The sequence below is a fragment of the Coregonus clupeaformis genome, unplaced genomic scaffold (genome assembly GCF_020615455.1).
Source record: "Coregonus clupeaformis isolate EN_2021a unplaced genomic scaffold, ASM2061545v1 scaf2103, whole genome shotgun sequence".
NCBI classification, from domain to species: domain Eukaryota; kingdom Metazoa; phylum Chordata; class Actinopteri; order Salmoniformes; family Salmonidae; genus Coregonus; species Coregonus clupeaformis.
The window spans coordinates 18,290-32,813 of NW_025535557.1; the positions used below are offsets into that span (position 1 = coordinate 18,290).

General features: G+C 47.7%; 1 protein-coding gene and 1 long non-coding RNA gene across 2 annotated transcripts; both read right to left on the reverse strand.

Annotated features, from left to right (window-relative positions):
• Positions 1 to 1,264: 1,264 nt before the first annotated feature.
• Positions 1,265 to 1,777, reverse strand: LOC123488262. The gene is made up of 2 exons (XR_006659992.1): positions 1,687 to 1,777; positions 1,265 to 1,506 (listed from the first exon to the last, which is right to left on the reverse strand). It is a non-coding gene; the product is annotated as an uncharacterized LOC123488262 (long non-coding RNA).
• A 317-nt stretch (positions 1,778 to 2,094) lies between these two features.
• Positions 2,095 to 4,634, reverse strand: LOC123488263. The gene is made up of 11 exons (XM_045219158.1): positions 4,180 to 4,634; positions 3,853 to 3,965; positions 3,680 to 3,751; positions 3,505 to 3,588; positions 3,242 to 3,387; positions 3,077 to 3,158; positions 2,820 to 2,969; positions 2,651 to 2,700; positions 2,472 to 2,541; positions 2,285 to 2,371; positions 2,095 to 2,187 (listed from the first exon to the last, which is right to left on the reverse strand). The coding sequence occupies exons 1-11, from the start codon at positions 4,334 to 4,336 to the stop codon at positions 2,095 to 2,097; spliced, it is 1,104 nt and encodes a 367-aa protein (XP_045075093.1). The 5' UTR covers positions 4,337 to 4,634.
• Positions 4,635 to 14,524: the final 9,890 nt, after the last annotated feature.

Here is a 14,524-nt window from a genome sequence, read left to right on the forward strand (position 1 = left end):
CGGGGTAGGGGTAGCCAAGTGGAAAGCATGGCCAGCCGTAGCAAAATGCTTATTGATATTCTCGATTATCGTAGATTTATCGGTGGTGACAGTGTTTCCCTAGCCTCAGTGCAGTGGGTAGCTGGGAGGAGGTGCTCTTATTCTCCATGGACTTTACAGTGTCCCAAAACGTTTTGGAGTTAGTGCTACAGGATGCACATTTCTGTTTGAAAAAAGCTAGCCTTTGCTTTCCTAACTGATTGTGTATATTGGTTCCTGACTTCCCTGAAAAAGTTGCATATCGCGGGGGCTGTTCGATGCTAATGCAGTACGCCACAGGATGTTTTTGTGCTGGTCAAGGGCAGTCAAGTCTGGGGTGAACCAGGGGCTATACATGAACTCTAACATTGGTTTCAATGGGAATGACGGTAAATGGCTCAGACATTTATGGCAAACTGAAACTAAAATAACAAATTTACCTGAGTCTACAATGGCAGTCTTAAAATAGAGTACGGATAGTGAGAAGTAACTTTCAAGACAGAAGCAATTGTGCCCTATAGTGGTGGACTTTATACTGTACCAGGTTACTACACAACTAACATACACTGAGTGTACAAAACATTAGGAACACCTGCTCTTTCCATGACATAGACTGACCAGGTAAATTCAGGTGAAAGATATGATCCTTTGAACGGGGTATGGTAGTAGGTGTATCAAGAATGGTCCACCACCCAAAGGTCATTCATCCAACTTGACACAACTGTGGGAAGCATTGGAGTCAACATGGGCCAGAATCCCTTTGGGAACGCTTTCGACACCTTGTAGAGTCCATGCCCCGACAAATTGAGGCTGTTCTGAGCAACAGGGGTGCAACTCAATATTAGCAAGGTGTTCTTAATGTTTTGTACACTCAGTGTATGTAGGCCTCCATGTTTTTAAATAGTACAGTATCACACATCACAGTACAATGTCATAAAGCGTGGGCCTGTAGTACATGTAAATCAACTTAAAAGTTGGTTTTTATTTCCATATGCAAAGAATAAAGCATAATTGTTCATGTAATAATATAATTACATAATATAATAACAACTCCAGGAATAGGAAATAGTGATGAAATAATCAAATAAATGAAAAGACAGAGACAAATGCTTTTGAACTACATTTATTTTATTTGAAAATGTAAAATTCAGAGCAAAGTAATGTAGTGCACTAGTGTCTAGAGCACTGTTAGGTGGCAAGAAGAAGTGTGACAAGAATCCTGTGGGAGAGAAAACAAGAGAATACATGAATTTAATAGGTGTTTACTAATCAGGGTTCAACGAAGCACTTCAAGTCCTCAATTCCAGAGAGAGAGAGAGAGAGAGAGAGAGAGAGAGAGAGAGAGAGAGAGAAGGACTACATGCTGGCCATGAGGTACTCGAGGTGGTACTCCAGGAGACTGGAGAGCTCAGTGACCAGAGACTCTCGGTTAAAATACCAGGCCAGCTGCTGCCCAAACATGTCATCTAGCAGAGCCATCAGCCCGCCCTGAAGGGAACACCACACAACACATAGAAAATGGCTCTGAGCTACTAGCTTATCAAGAGGAGAGAGACAATGAGAGTTACTCCCCCTAAAACGGCATTGAAACCCTGTTAACCAGGAACGGTAAAGAGGAAGTAAACTAGTAATAAGGAAGAAAACAGGAAGTAAACTCTTGACTCTTACATTGAGCAGCAACAGGTATCTCTCAGCCTTTGGCTCAATGCTGGCAACAGTGGGCAGGAAGGAGTACAGGAGAGCGTACAGACGCTCCATGAACCCGACCAGGTTGCTAAAGTAAACAGAGGAGGAGAGAAGAGAAATTGAAGTGAAATTGCTAATAGACAGACATCTAAACATTTACCAGCGAGATGCTACTTACCACCATCAGGGATTTCTGAGCTGTCATCATCCGAAACAGCACCAGCTCAAAAAGGGACATCTATCAGGTTAACATGATGGATCTAGGACAAGAAAACACGTTTGGAGAAAATAGGAATGATTTCAAATAGATCAGCTACTGTGCCGTATAAAGACATGCATGTGGAAGAACTCAAAGTGAGACTTGAAAGAGTTAATTAACTCACATTTGCCTCAGCCAGCTCCCCTCTCAATGTCAATCTGCTTGGAGGGGTCACTCAGGTAGTCCACAAAGTCGTTATAGGCACGGATGAATTCGGCCTCGTCCTATCATAAAGCAAAGAGCAGTGATGTTAGTGCACAGAACACATTTCACACCGAGGACGTTCTCTTTCCCTTGAAGGACAATGAGTTAGTGAGCTACCATCTGGTGGACCTGAACCAGTGCGCCCAGTAGGACCTTTCCCGCCACAAACAGATGGTTCCTACTCAGGGTGGAACCGAGCAGGGTCTAGAGAAGAGGGAAGAGTTAGGGTGAGACACCCATCTTACTCTAGGAGACAGACAGAACAGGAAGACACAGAGAGTCAAAGAAAAGTGGGTCCACTCACAGTAAAGGCCTGGCGCAGGGAGACGAGCCTCAGGCCGATGTCCTCCACTCTCTTGGTGGTAAGGTAGAGGCTGTGGAAGAGAGGGAATGGAGCATGTCAATGGGGAATAACAGCATTGTGACCACTATCCTTCAGCATCTGACAAGCTCAGACTATACACACATTTAGAGGGGACTCACTTTAGCAGAGGAACCTCCCTCTCCTCAGGCAGCAGGTCCTCCTCCCAGCCCTACAATAACAGAACAATTATTCAACATCAGTGACCAATGTAATGACATGACAAACAATGGGTAAATCGAAGGATCTTAATGCTACTAGTCAATAGTATGTGTGTGTGTAACATCTGACCTCATAGCAGTTGTGGCCCTCAGGCTCTGGCTCAGTGAACTGCTGAGTGGTGGGCGTAGAGACGGAGGCAGCCTCCGACCACGCCGAGGAGGAGAGCAGCCCATCCAGCCCCATGTGGAGAGTGGCGTACACCACCGAGACATCAGTTTGCTGCTCAAAACACACACACACAACACACGTTAATAGAAAACAGACCATATCTAATGGAAAATGCCCTGTAATTTCTATTCTATATACATAGGAAATTGTTTATTTACCTGGTAGCAGCCATGCGTCACGGCCACAGACGTCTCGTGGCGGAGGTGAGACGCATACTGGGTCACCCCTGCCAGCCACATACTGACAGAGAGAAACGACATGTTAAGGCCAAACGGAATAAGTGAAGAAAATCTAATACTAATTCAGTAGTATTTACATCTTACCTGGATCCAAGAGATGGACTGCACCTTGGTGGCACAGTAGGGATGCCCTCTGGACTAAGTCTGTGTGTCTCCTTGGAGATGGCCCACACCAGTTGAGTCTCCAGGCCTCGAACCCTACTCGCATGGTGCATCCTCACCACCACCTGCTGTGGAGTGAAACAACATCAACAAAACAACATCAGCCATCGCTGTAACATATTTCCATCAAGATCACATGACACTGACGATGTAGATTAGGATTAGGTAGTGACAAAGACACATACCTGGGATCCCCCACGCATGTAGGTGATAATGGGGCTGATGAACTGGAAAGTTCTCCAAGCTTTAACCACCGGACCTGCATTGTTCTGCACAAGAGGGGGTTGACATTACAATACATTCAGGTTAGAAACAGCAAACATTGCAACAGTGATGTGACTGTGTGTGTGGGTCTCTTACCCTGATCACAACAGGCCCACAGTACAGGGAGCTAAACCTAATCGGTATCAACTGCCAATTACCAGTGGCCTCCTAAAGCAGAAAGCAGACAACAAAGATTTTTAGAATGTCAAAGTGACAGAAATTGAATATCTGGGATACTTTTCAAACATTAAACTTTCTGAAAATTGTACCTCAAGGATAGTCGGCACATCTGGCACCTCCTCAAGGATGGCTGGCAGCAGTGGTACATCCAGCACATCATCCAATGGCACAACCAACTGGACCTCATCCAGGACAGTTGATTCTAAAATTAGGAACATTGGAATACAAACAAACAAATGTTAGGATGTAAAACGTAGCGAGCTAGCTAGTACTACTAGTTCAAAAGTGCATCTCTTAGCAAAAGTCACTAAAGTCAACGTTAGCTTGCAAGTATGGATTACAGAAATACACAACATTTCACAAATTACATTTATATTGTTAAATGTGGTAAAATAAGAAGTTTAAACTCAACATACCCTCGATGTCTCTGTCCACCTCCCGACGATTGCGAACCCTGCAAAACGGAAAAAGACAACAAAAACAACCCACAAATGAATTTGAACAACCTGTCGACGCAGTAGACCGCCGACGTCCACGCACTCTCTCCGCCAATTTTGAAAAGCACCCAGGCATTTTCCAGTCGATCTTTCAGTCTCAGGTCTCAAAAATCTGTCATGTTTGTTGTTGTTGAACAGCAAACTGAAGGTGTTGTTGTTTTCGAACAGAAAACGTTCAATAGAACGCCGAGATGTTCTATCGGTTCGATGTCTCTTGGCAACACATATTTTAGAAAATTGTTGTTTACAAAATTGACAGCTGTGTTGCCATAGAAATGAGTTTGGAACTCTATGCTTACCATTAGAATTCTATAAAAATTCCATTCCTACTCATCATTCTAATTCTATTGACCCTATTTTGTCACCAGAGGATTTCCTATGTTGTTGGTATAATATAAAACAAAAATACCAAATGTTATTTTTAAGTCACTATCTAGGTCAATGGCCCATTGAAATGTTTTAGCATGTTTCATGGAAGTTGTTGTTGAACTTCTGAAAGTCTAGGCTTTGACTCAGTGGATAATAAAGTATTGTGGAGCACAGACAACCCGGTTTAAAATATATTGACCAAATTCAGACAAGGGGGGCAAAGCCACAGCCCACTGAGGTAGGAGAGCACTGAAGTATCTGCATAATAATAATCCATATCTCTTTTATAAACAGGATAGTATCATTGATTATATAAAAGTGCATGTATGAATAAGTCTGATTGACCTTTTTTCATGGCAGGTTCACCTTCTGAAGCCGGACGAGGTTCCCAAAGTGTGCTGCGCACCCACCAAGCTCAGTCCCATCTCCGTACTCTTCTACGACGACAACAACAATGTGATCCTAAAGAAGCATCGTAACATGGTGGTCAAGACTTGTGGATGCCTGTGACACCTGTGGTAGCCCATATATTCTACATCATTTTTATAAACTTGACTACCATTGTTCCAAAAGATACAAACGGGGTAATATACCTTGCAGCCAGCAGTTGATAGCAATAATCTGGCAATATGTGTATAAATAGTATGTATCTACACTGAACAAAAATATAAACGCAACAATTTCAAAGATTTACTGTGTTACAGTTCATATAAGGAAATCAGTCAATTAAAATATATTCTTTAGGCCCTAATCTATGGATTTAACATGACTGAGAATGCAGATGTGCATCTGTTGGTCACAGATACATTTTTAAATAAAGATAGGTGCGTGGATCAGAAAACCAGTCAGTATCTGGTGTGACCACCATTTGCCTCATGCAGCGGGACACATTTCCTTAGCATAGAGTTGATCAAGCTGTTGATTGAGGCCTGTAGAATGTTGACCCACTCCTCTTCGATGGTTTTGCGAAGTTGCTGGATACTGGCAGGAACTGGAACACGCTGTCATGCACGTCGATCCAGAGCATTCCAAACATGCTCAATGGGTGAGATGTCTTGTGAATATGCAGGCCATGGAAGAATTGTGACATTTTCAGCTCCCAGGAATTGTGTACAGATCCTTGCGACATGGGACTGTGCATTATCATGCTGAAATATGAGGTGATGGCAGCTGTTGAATGGCACAACAATGGGCCTCAGGATCTCGTCACTGTAACGATCCCGGCAGTCTGAGTCAGGTCCTGTCTGTGGACTAGTTTTTTCTGCTCGGGATCTCCAGTTTCCCGAGGGTTCTGGAACGCTCCGGGGAGCTCTCTTGATTTCCGCACCTGCATCCCATCAGCAATCTGCACACCTGGTCCTGATCATCACCCTTCTTAGGCTCTGGCCTAACATCCATTCCCTGCCGGATCGTTAGCCATGAACAGTAGGTTTACCAGAGTATCAGTCTTAGAGCCTCTAGCGGTAGTTTTGTTGTTTTTGCACCTTGTTGGTTTGTTGTTTACTTACCTCCGTTTTGTTCCATCTGCAGTCACTCGTCCGGAGCCTTCATCCAACCTCTGCCTGGTGGTCGGCGGCTGCCGAGCCATGACGGGATCAACCACTGCACCCCCAACAACTAATCAACGCCGCCCGCTCTGTTCCCTGGATTATTCAGCGTCACTCTTGAACTTGTAAATAAACACTCACCTTCGTTTCAACTTACCTTGTCCTGGTCTGCTTCTGGGTTCTGGCTTTGTAACTCGTGACAGAACGATCCGGCAAGTAATGAACCCAGCGGACCTGGACTCTGTTCGCCATGCCATTACCCATCAGGAGAAGATGTTGGGCCATCATAGCACGGAGCTACAGGAGATCGCGTTGGCAGTTCGGAACCTTTCTACCGGTCTGACGGAGGTCCAGAACCAGCGCAAGTTTCCGGTGGAGGATCCACTACCGGTTTCACCCATCTCGCCTGCCGCGTCTGAAGCGGTGTCCTTCCGTGAGCCCAAGGTTCCGACGCCGGATAAATATGAGGGGGAGCTGGGAAGATGCCGTTCTTTCCTTATGCAGTGTGGGTTAGTGTTCGATCTACAGCCCTACTCTTATGCCACAGACAAGGCTAGGATAGCCTTTGTGATTGAGTTGCTGCGTGGTCGAGCGCTGGAGTGGGCTTCAGCCGTTTGGGAACGACAAGACCCCTGCATGGCTTCATACCAGGGGTTCACGGCCGAGATGAGGAAGCTCTTCGACCATTCCGTCCGAGGGAGGGACGCAGCTAGGCGCCTGTTTTCGCTCCACCAAGGAACTCGCAGCGTGGCCGACTTCGTGATCGAGTTCAAGACGTTGGCTGTGGAGAGTGGGTGGAATGAGGAGTCTCTGCAAGCGGCCTTTTACCAGGGTCTGTCGGAGCAGCTCAAGGATGAGCTGATCTCCTATCCGGAGCCTAGTGACCTGGACAGCTTGGTAGCCTTGTCTATTCGGGTGGATAATCGAGTCCGAGAGCGAAGGAGGGAGAAGCAATGGGGTCCGTCCAGTCGATCAGCTTCTCAGTTCCCAGTCGGGTCGGGTGGTGGACCAGAACATGTCGATCATTCTCCACCACAAAGGATTAGTGGAGAGGTCCTCTCTCCCGATTCTGAACCCATGCAAGTGGGGGCGGCACGGGTTAACCAAGGAGGAGCGTCAACATAGACGTAAGACCAACTGCTGCCTCTACTGTGGTAGCTCGGGACATTACATCTCCACTTGTTCCCGGCGGTCGTCAAACTGCCCGGCTCGCTAAAGTTGGGAGGACTTTTAGCGAGCCAGTTTCAACCTCTCAGTACCTCTGTCAGACCCCGTTTCCCGGCTACCCTTGTGAACAGGAATCAGAGCTTAGCGATTAACGCTTTTCTCGATTCAGGTGCCGATGGAAGCTTTCTTGATGCCGAGTTGGTGGAACAGCTGGGGCTTTCCAAGGAGCAATTGCCGGAAGCCATTGAAGCGACCACTCTGAACGGCAGTAGTCTGGCACGTATCACGATGAGGACTGAACCGGTTAAGATGCTGTTGTCGGGGAATCATTCGGAGATGATTTCATTCTTCATTCTGCCGTCTTCCCATGTTCCTCTGGTCCTTGGATACCCCTGGCTGAAGGAACACAATCCCACGTTCGATTGGGTGACGGGCAAGGTAACGAGTTGGAGCCTTGATTGTCATGCTAACTGTCTCAAGACTGCCTGTCCCCATTCGGTTCCCAGTCAGGTGATTGAGGCTAAACCCCCAGATTTGTCCCTGGTTCCCGAGACATATCACGATTTGGGGAAGTGTTCAGTAAGCAGAAGGCTCTGTCACTCCCTCCCCACCGACCATATGATTGTGCCATCAACCTGTTCCCTGGAGCTGTCTACCCCAAGGGAAGGTTATACAGTATCTCCCGCCCTGAACGTGAGGCTTTGGAGACCTACATCAAGGAGTCCCTAGCTGCTGGTCTCGTTCGTCCCTCGTCATCACCCCTGGGGGCAGGATTCTTCTTTGTGGGTAAGAAGGATGGCTCTCTTCGACCGTGTATTGATTATCGGGGGGTTGAATGACATCACGGTCAAGAACAAGTATCCCCTGCCCTTGATGAGTTCTGCCTTCGACTCCTTACAGGGTGCTACGGTGTTCACCAAGCTAGACCTACGCAATGCGTATCACATGGTCCGGATCAGAGAGGGAGACGAGTGGTTGACGGGTTTCAATACACCGATGGGTCGCTTCGAGTATCAGGTGATGCCGTTTGGACTGACCAATGCTCCAGCGGTATTCCAGAGTATGGTGAACGACGTCCTGAGAGATATGATCGGTCTCTTTGTGTTTGTTTACCTGGATGACATTCTGATCTTCTCGAAGGAACCTTCCGACCACGTCCAGCATGTCCGGCAGGTTCTGCAGCGATTGTTGGAGAATCGCCTGTTCGTGAAGGCCGAGAAGTGCGAGTTTCACGCCCACACGACATCCTTTCTCGGGTACATCATCTCCAGGGGAGAGATTAGGATGGACCAGGAGAAGGTTAGAGCGGTTCTGGAATGGGCCCAGCCCGGTACGAGATTGCAGCTCCAGAGATTTTTGGGGTTTGCGAATTTCTACCGCAGATTCATCCGGGATTACAGCCGTGTGGCCGCTCCGTTAACTGCCTTGACTTCCAGTATCAGGAGCTTCAAGTGGAATCCGGAGGCGGATCGAGCGTTTCTGGATTTGAAGAGGCGATTCACCAACGCACCGATTCTCTCTCAACCGGACACGGCCCGTCAGTTCGTTGTTGAAGTGGACGCGTCTGATGTGGGAGTTGGCGCCATCCTGTCGCAGCGATGCTCCACGGACAGTAAACTCCATCCCTGCGCCTACTACCTCGTCGCCTTTCGCCTGCGGAGAGGAATTACGATGTGGGTAACCGGGAGCTTCTCGCGGTGAAACTTGCCTTGGAGGAGTGGCGCCACTGGTTGGAGGGGGCGGAGCAACCGTTTATTGTCTGGACTGACCACAAGAATCTTGCTTACGTGCAATCGGCTAGACGTCTCAACTCCCGTCAGGCCAGGTGGTCGTTGTTTTTCGGACGATTCAATTTTTTCCCTGACGTTCCGACCTGGATCTAAGAACGGCAAGGCGGACGCCTTGTCTCGGATGTTCTCCAAGACGGAGGAGGGTGGGTCCAAGACCGAGACAATTCTTCCCCGGAACTGCGTCGTGGGAGCTGTTAGGTGGAAGATTGAGGAGGAGGTGATGGCGGCTCTTCGGACGCAGCCCGGTCCCGGTAACGGTCCACCCGGTCGGTTGTTTGTGCCTGAGTCGGTTCGTCCTGCGGTCCTCAAATGGTCCCACGCCAGCAAGATGGCTTGTCACCCTGGCGTGGCTCGGACGATGGCGTTTCTTCGCAGACGTTTTTGGTGGCCTGCCATGGCCGAGGATACTCGGGGTTATGTTGCTGCCTGTCCAGTGTGTGCGCAGAATAAGGGTACCAATCGGCCCAGCTCTGGACTACTTCACCCCCCTTCCTATTCCCCGCGACCATGGTCGCATCTGGCCCTGGACTTTGTCACTGGGTTGCCCGCTTCTGAGGGGAACACGGTCGTTCTGACTATCGTGGACAGATTCAGCAAGTTCGCCCACTTTGTGCCAATTGCCAAGCTTCCTCTGCCTCGGAGACGTCCGAGATCCTGGTTAGGGAGGTTTTCAGGGTCCACGGGTTGCCCAGTGATATCGTTTCCGACCGTGGCCCTCAGTTTACCTCTGCTGTCTGGAAGTCCTTCTGTTTGGCCATTGGAGCTACAGTCAGTCTCACATCTGGTTTTCACCCCCAATCTAATGGTCAGGCGGAGAGAGCCAACCAGAAGATGGAATCCACGCTACGCTGCCTGGCCTCTTCCAACCCCACCTCCTGGGTCTCTCAGTTGCCTTGGGTTGAGTATGCCCACAATACTCTCCCTACATCTGCCACTGGGATGTCTCCCTTCCAGTGCCTGTATGGCTATCAACCTCCCTTGTTCCCTTCTCAGGAGAAGGAGCTCTCAGTGCCTTCTGTTCAGGCCCATATTCGTCGTTGCCACCGGACCTGGCATCGGGCCAGAAAGGCACTCCTTAGAGTTTCGGACCGGTATCAGCTCCAGGCGAATCGTCGCCGGATCCCCGCTCCCACCTACACCATCGGAGATAGGGTCTGGTTGGCCACACGGGATCTTCCTTTACGGACTGAGTCTAGGAAGTTGTTACCGAAGTTCATTGGTCCGTTTGTGGTGGAGAAGGTGATCAACCCGGTGGCAGTTCGACTCAAACTCCCGAGGACGCTCAGAGTCCATCCCACCTTTCATGTCTCCTGCCTCAAGCCTGTTTTCCTCAGTCCTCTGTTGCCTCCTCCGCCTCCTCCTCCTCCTCCTCGGATGATCGGAGGTGGTCCTGCCTACACGATGCGACGCATCATGGATTCCAGACGGCGGGGCCGGGGTTTCCAGTATCTCGTGGACTGGGAGGGGTATGGTCCTGAAGAGAGGAGTTGGATTCCGCGGCGACAGATCCTAGATGCTGACCTCATCCGTGACTTCTACCGCCTCCATCCTGGCGCTCCGGGAGTCCGCCCGGTGGCGTTCGTCGGAGGGGGGTACTGTAACGATCCCGGCAGTCTGAGTCAGGTCCTGTCTGTGGACTAGTTTTTTCTGCTCGGGATCTCCAGTTTCCCGAGGGTTCTGGAACGCTCCGGGGAGCTCTCTTGATTTCCGCACCTGCATCCCATCAGCAATCTGCACACCTGGTCCTGATCATCACCCTTCTTAGGCTCTGGCCTAACATCCATTCCCTGCCGGATCGTTAGCCATGAACAGTAGGTTTACCAGAGTATCAGTCTTAGAGCCTCTAGCGGTAGTTTTGTTGTTTTTGCACCTTGTTGGTTTGTTGTTTACTTACCTCCGTTTTGTTCCATCTGCAGTCACTCGTCCGGAGCCTTCATCCAACCTCTGCCTGGTGGTCGGCGGCTGCCGAGCCATGACGGGATCAACCACTGCACCCCCAACAACTAATCAACGCCGCCCGCTCTGTTCCCTGGATTATTCAGCGTCACTCTTGAATTTGTAAATAAACACTCACCTTTGTTTCAACTTACCTTGTCCTGGTCTGCTTCTGGGTTCTGGCTTTGTAACTCGTGACAGTCACGGTATCTCTGTGCATTCAAATTGCCATCGATAAAATACAATTGTGTTTGTTGTCCGTAGCTTATGCCTGCCCATACTGTAATCCCACTGCCACCATGGGGCACTCTGTTCACAACATTGACATCAGCAAACCACTCGGCAACGCAACGCGAGATTCATCCGTGAAGAGCACACTTATTCAGCGTGCCAGGGGCCATCGAAGGTGAGCATTTGCCCACTGAAGTCGAGTTACGATGCCGAACTGCAGTCAGGTCAAGACCTTGGTGAGTACAACGAGCACGCAGATGGGCTTCCCTGTGACTTTTTCTTACAGTGTGTGCAGATATTCTTCAGTTGTGCAATCCCACAGTTTCATCAGCTATCCAGGTGTCTGATCTCAGACGATCCCGCAGGTGAAGAAGCCGGATGTGGAGGGGCTGGCGTGGTTACACGTGGTCTGCGGTTGTGAGGCCAGTTGCACTTACGGACAAATTCTCTAAAACGAAATTAACATTAAATTATCTTGCAACAGCTCTGGTGGCCATTCCTGCAGTCAGCATGCCAACTGCACGCTCCCTCAAAACTTGAGACATCTGTGACATTGTGTCGTGTGACAAAACTGCACATTTTAAAGTGGCCTGTTATTGTCCCCAGCACAAGGTGTGCTGTTTAATCAGCTTCTTGATATGCCACACCTGTCAGGTGGATGGATTATCTTGGCAAAGGAGAAATACTCACTAACAGGGATGTAAACAAATTGGTGCACCAATTCTGAGAGAAATAAGCTTTTTGTGCGAACTGAACATTTCTGGGATCTTTTATTTCAGCTCATGAAACATGGGACCAACACTTTACATGTTGCATTTATATTTTTGTTCAGTATAATATATTGATTATTTAATGTGAGAAGGGTATATGAATAACACCTCCTTCATAAAGAAATCCTCAATTGAGATTTTCAAATTGGACTTATAACCATACTTCACTCCTGATTAAACTATTCAAATCTACAGTAATTCAGATAATTACATCACCCTTTGTCATATATTCTATGTATCCAATCAAAGCTGTAAAGTACTGTGACATAAGTGCAATGCTAAATTTCTACCCTTTTGATGGCTATGTTGTCTTGTTGAACCATGAATTTATCATTGTCTCTATTAGATGTACTACACATGGTTCAATTAAAAAGCTAAATATATGGACTATATATGCGTGGCAAAAAAATGTGTGCATTTCTTTAATTATACTTTTAACCAGCATACAGTGGGGAAATAAAGTATTTAGTCAGCCACCAATTGTGCATGTTCTCCCACTTAAAAAGATGAGAGAGGCCTGTAATTTTCATCATAGGTACACGTCAACTATGACAGACAAATTGAGAATTTTTTTCTCCAGAAAATCACATTGTAGGATTTTTAATGAATTTATTTGCAAATTATGGTGGAAAATAAGTATTTGGTCACCTACAAACAAGCAAGATTTCTGGCTCTCACAGACCTGTAACTTCTTCTTTAAGAGGCTCCTCTGTCCTCCACTCGTTACCTGTATTAATGGCACCTTTTTGAACTTGTTATCAGTATAAAAGACACCTGTCCACAACCTCAAACAGTCACACTCCAAACTCCACTATGCCCAAGACCAAAGAGCTGTCAAAGGACACCAGAAACAAAATTGTAGACCTGCACCAGGCTGGGAAGACTGAATCTGCAATAGGTAAGCAGCTTGGTTTGAAGAAATCAACTGTGGGAGCAATTATTAGGAAATGGAAGACATACAAGACCACTGATAATCTCCCTCGATCTGGGGCTCCACGCAAGTTCTCACCCCGTGGGGTCAAAATGATCACAAGAACAGTGAGCAAAAATCCCAGAACCACACGGGGGACCTAGTGAATGACCTGCAGAGAGCTGGGACCAAAGTAACAAAGCCTACCATCAGTAACACACTACGCCGCCAGGGACTCAAATCCTGCAGTGCCAGACGTGTCCCCCTGCTTAAGCCAGTACATGTCCAGGCCCCTCTGAAGTTTGCTAGAGTGCATTTGGATGATCCAGAAGAGGATTGGGAGAATGTCATATGGTCAGATGAAACCAAAATAGAACTTTTTGGTAAAAACTCAACTCGTCGTGTTTGGAGGACAAAGAATGCTGAGTTGCATCCAAAGAACACCATACCTACTCTGAAGCATGGGGGTGGAAACATCATGCTTTGGGGCTGTTTTTCTGCAAAGGGACCAGGACGACTGATCCGTGTAAAGGAAAGAATTAATGGGGCCAGGTATTGTGAGATTTTGAGTGAAAATCTCCTTCCATCAGCAAGGGCATTGAAGATGAAACGTGGCTGGGTCTTTCAGCATGACAATGACAATGATCCCAAACACACCGCCCTGGCAACGAAGGAATGGCTTCGTAAGAAGCATTTCAAGGTCCTGGAGTGGCCTAGCCAGTCTCCAGATCTCAACACCATAGAAAATCTTTGGAGGGAGTTGAAAGTCCGTGTTGCCCAGCGACAGCCCCAAAACGTCACTGCTCTAGAGGAGATCTGCATGGAGGAATGAGCCAAAATACCAGCAACAGTGTGTGAAAACCTTGTGAAGACTTACAGAAAACGTTTGACCTGTGTCATTGCCAACAAAGGGTATATAACAAAGTATTGAGAAACGTTTGTTATTGACCAAATACTTATTTTCCACCATAATTTGCAAATAAATTCATTAAAAATCCTACAATGTGATTTTCTGGATTTTTTTTCCTCATTTTGTCTGTCATAGTTGACGTGTGTCACGATCGTTAGAGTGAGTAGATCAAGGCGCAGAGTGAGATTTGTACATCTTATTTAATTAAGTGCACACACAATAAACAAAACAACAAACGATACGTGAAGTCCACGGTACAAACACAAAACCAACTGGAACAAGATCCCACAACTATTGTGGGAAAACAGCCTCTATAAATATGGCTCCCAATCAGAGACAACCAGCAACAGCTGACACTCGTTGCCTCTGATTGGGAACCACTCTGGCCAACACAGAAATACAATGCATAGAATATACACACCCTGGCTCAAATTATAGAGTCCCCAGAGCCAGGGTGTGACAGTACCCCCCCTAAAGGCGCGGACTGCGAACGCGCCTAAACATAAACAAACCAGGGGAGGGCTGGGTGGGCATTCCTCCTCGGAGGCGGTTCCGGCTCCGGGCTTGCACACCACCCTCCAATAATCCCCCCGTAGCGCCCCTGATCCGGTCTGGTCCCGCTGGCTGGAGCTGGA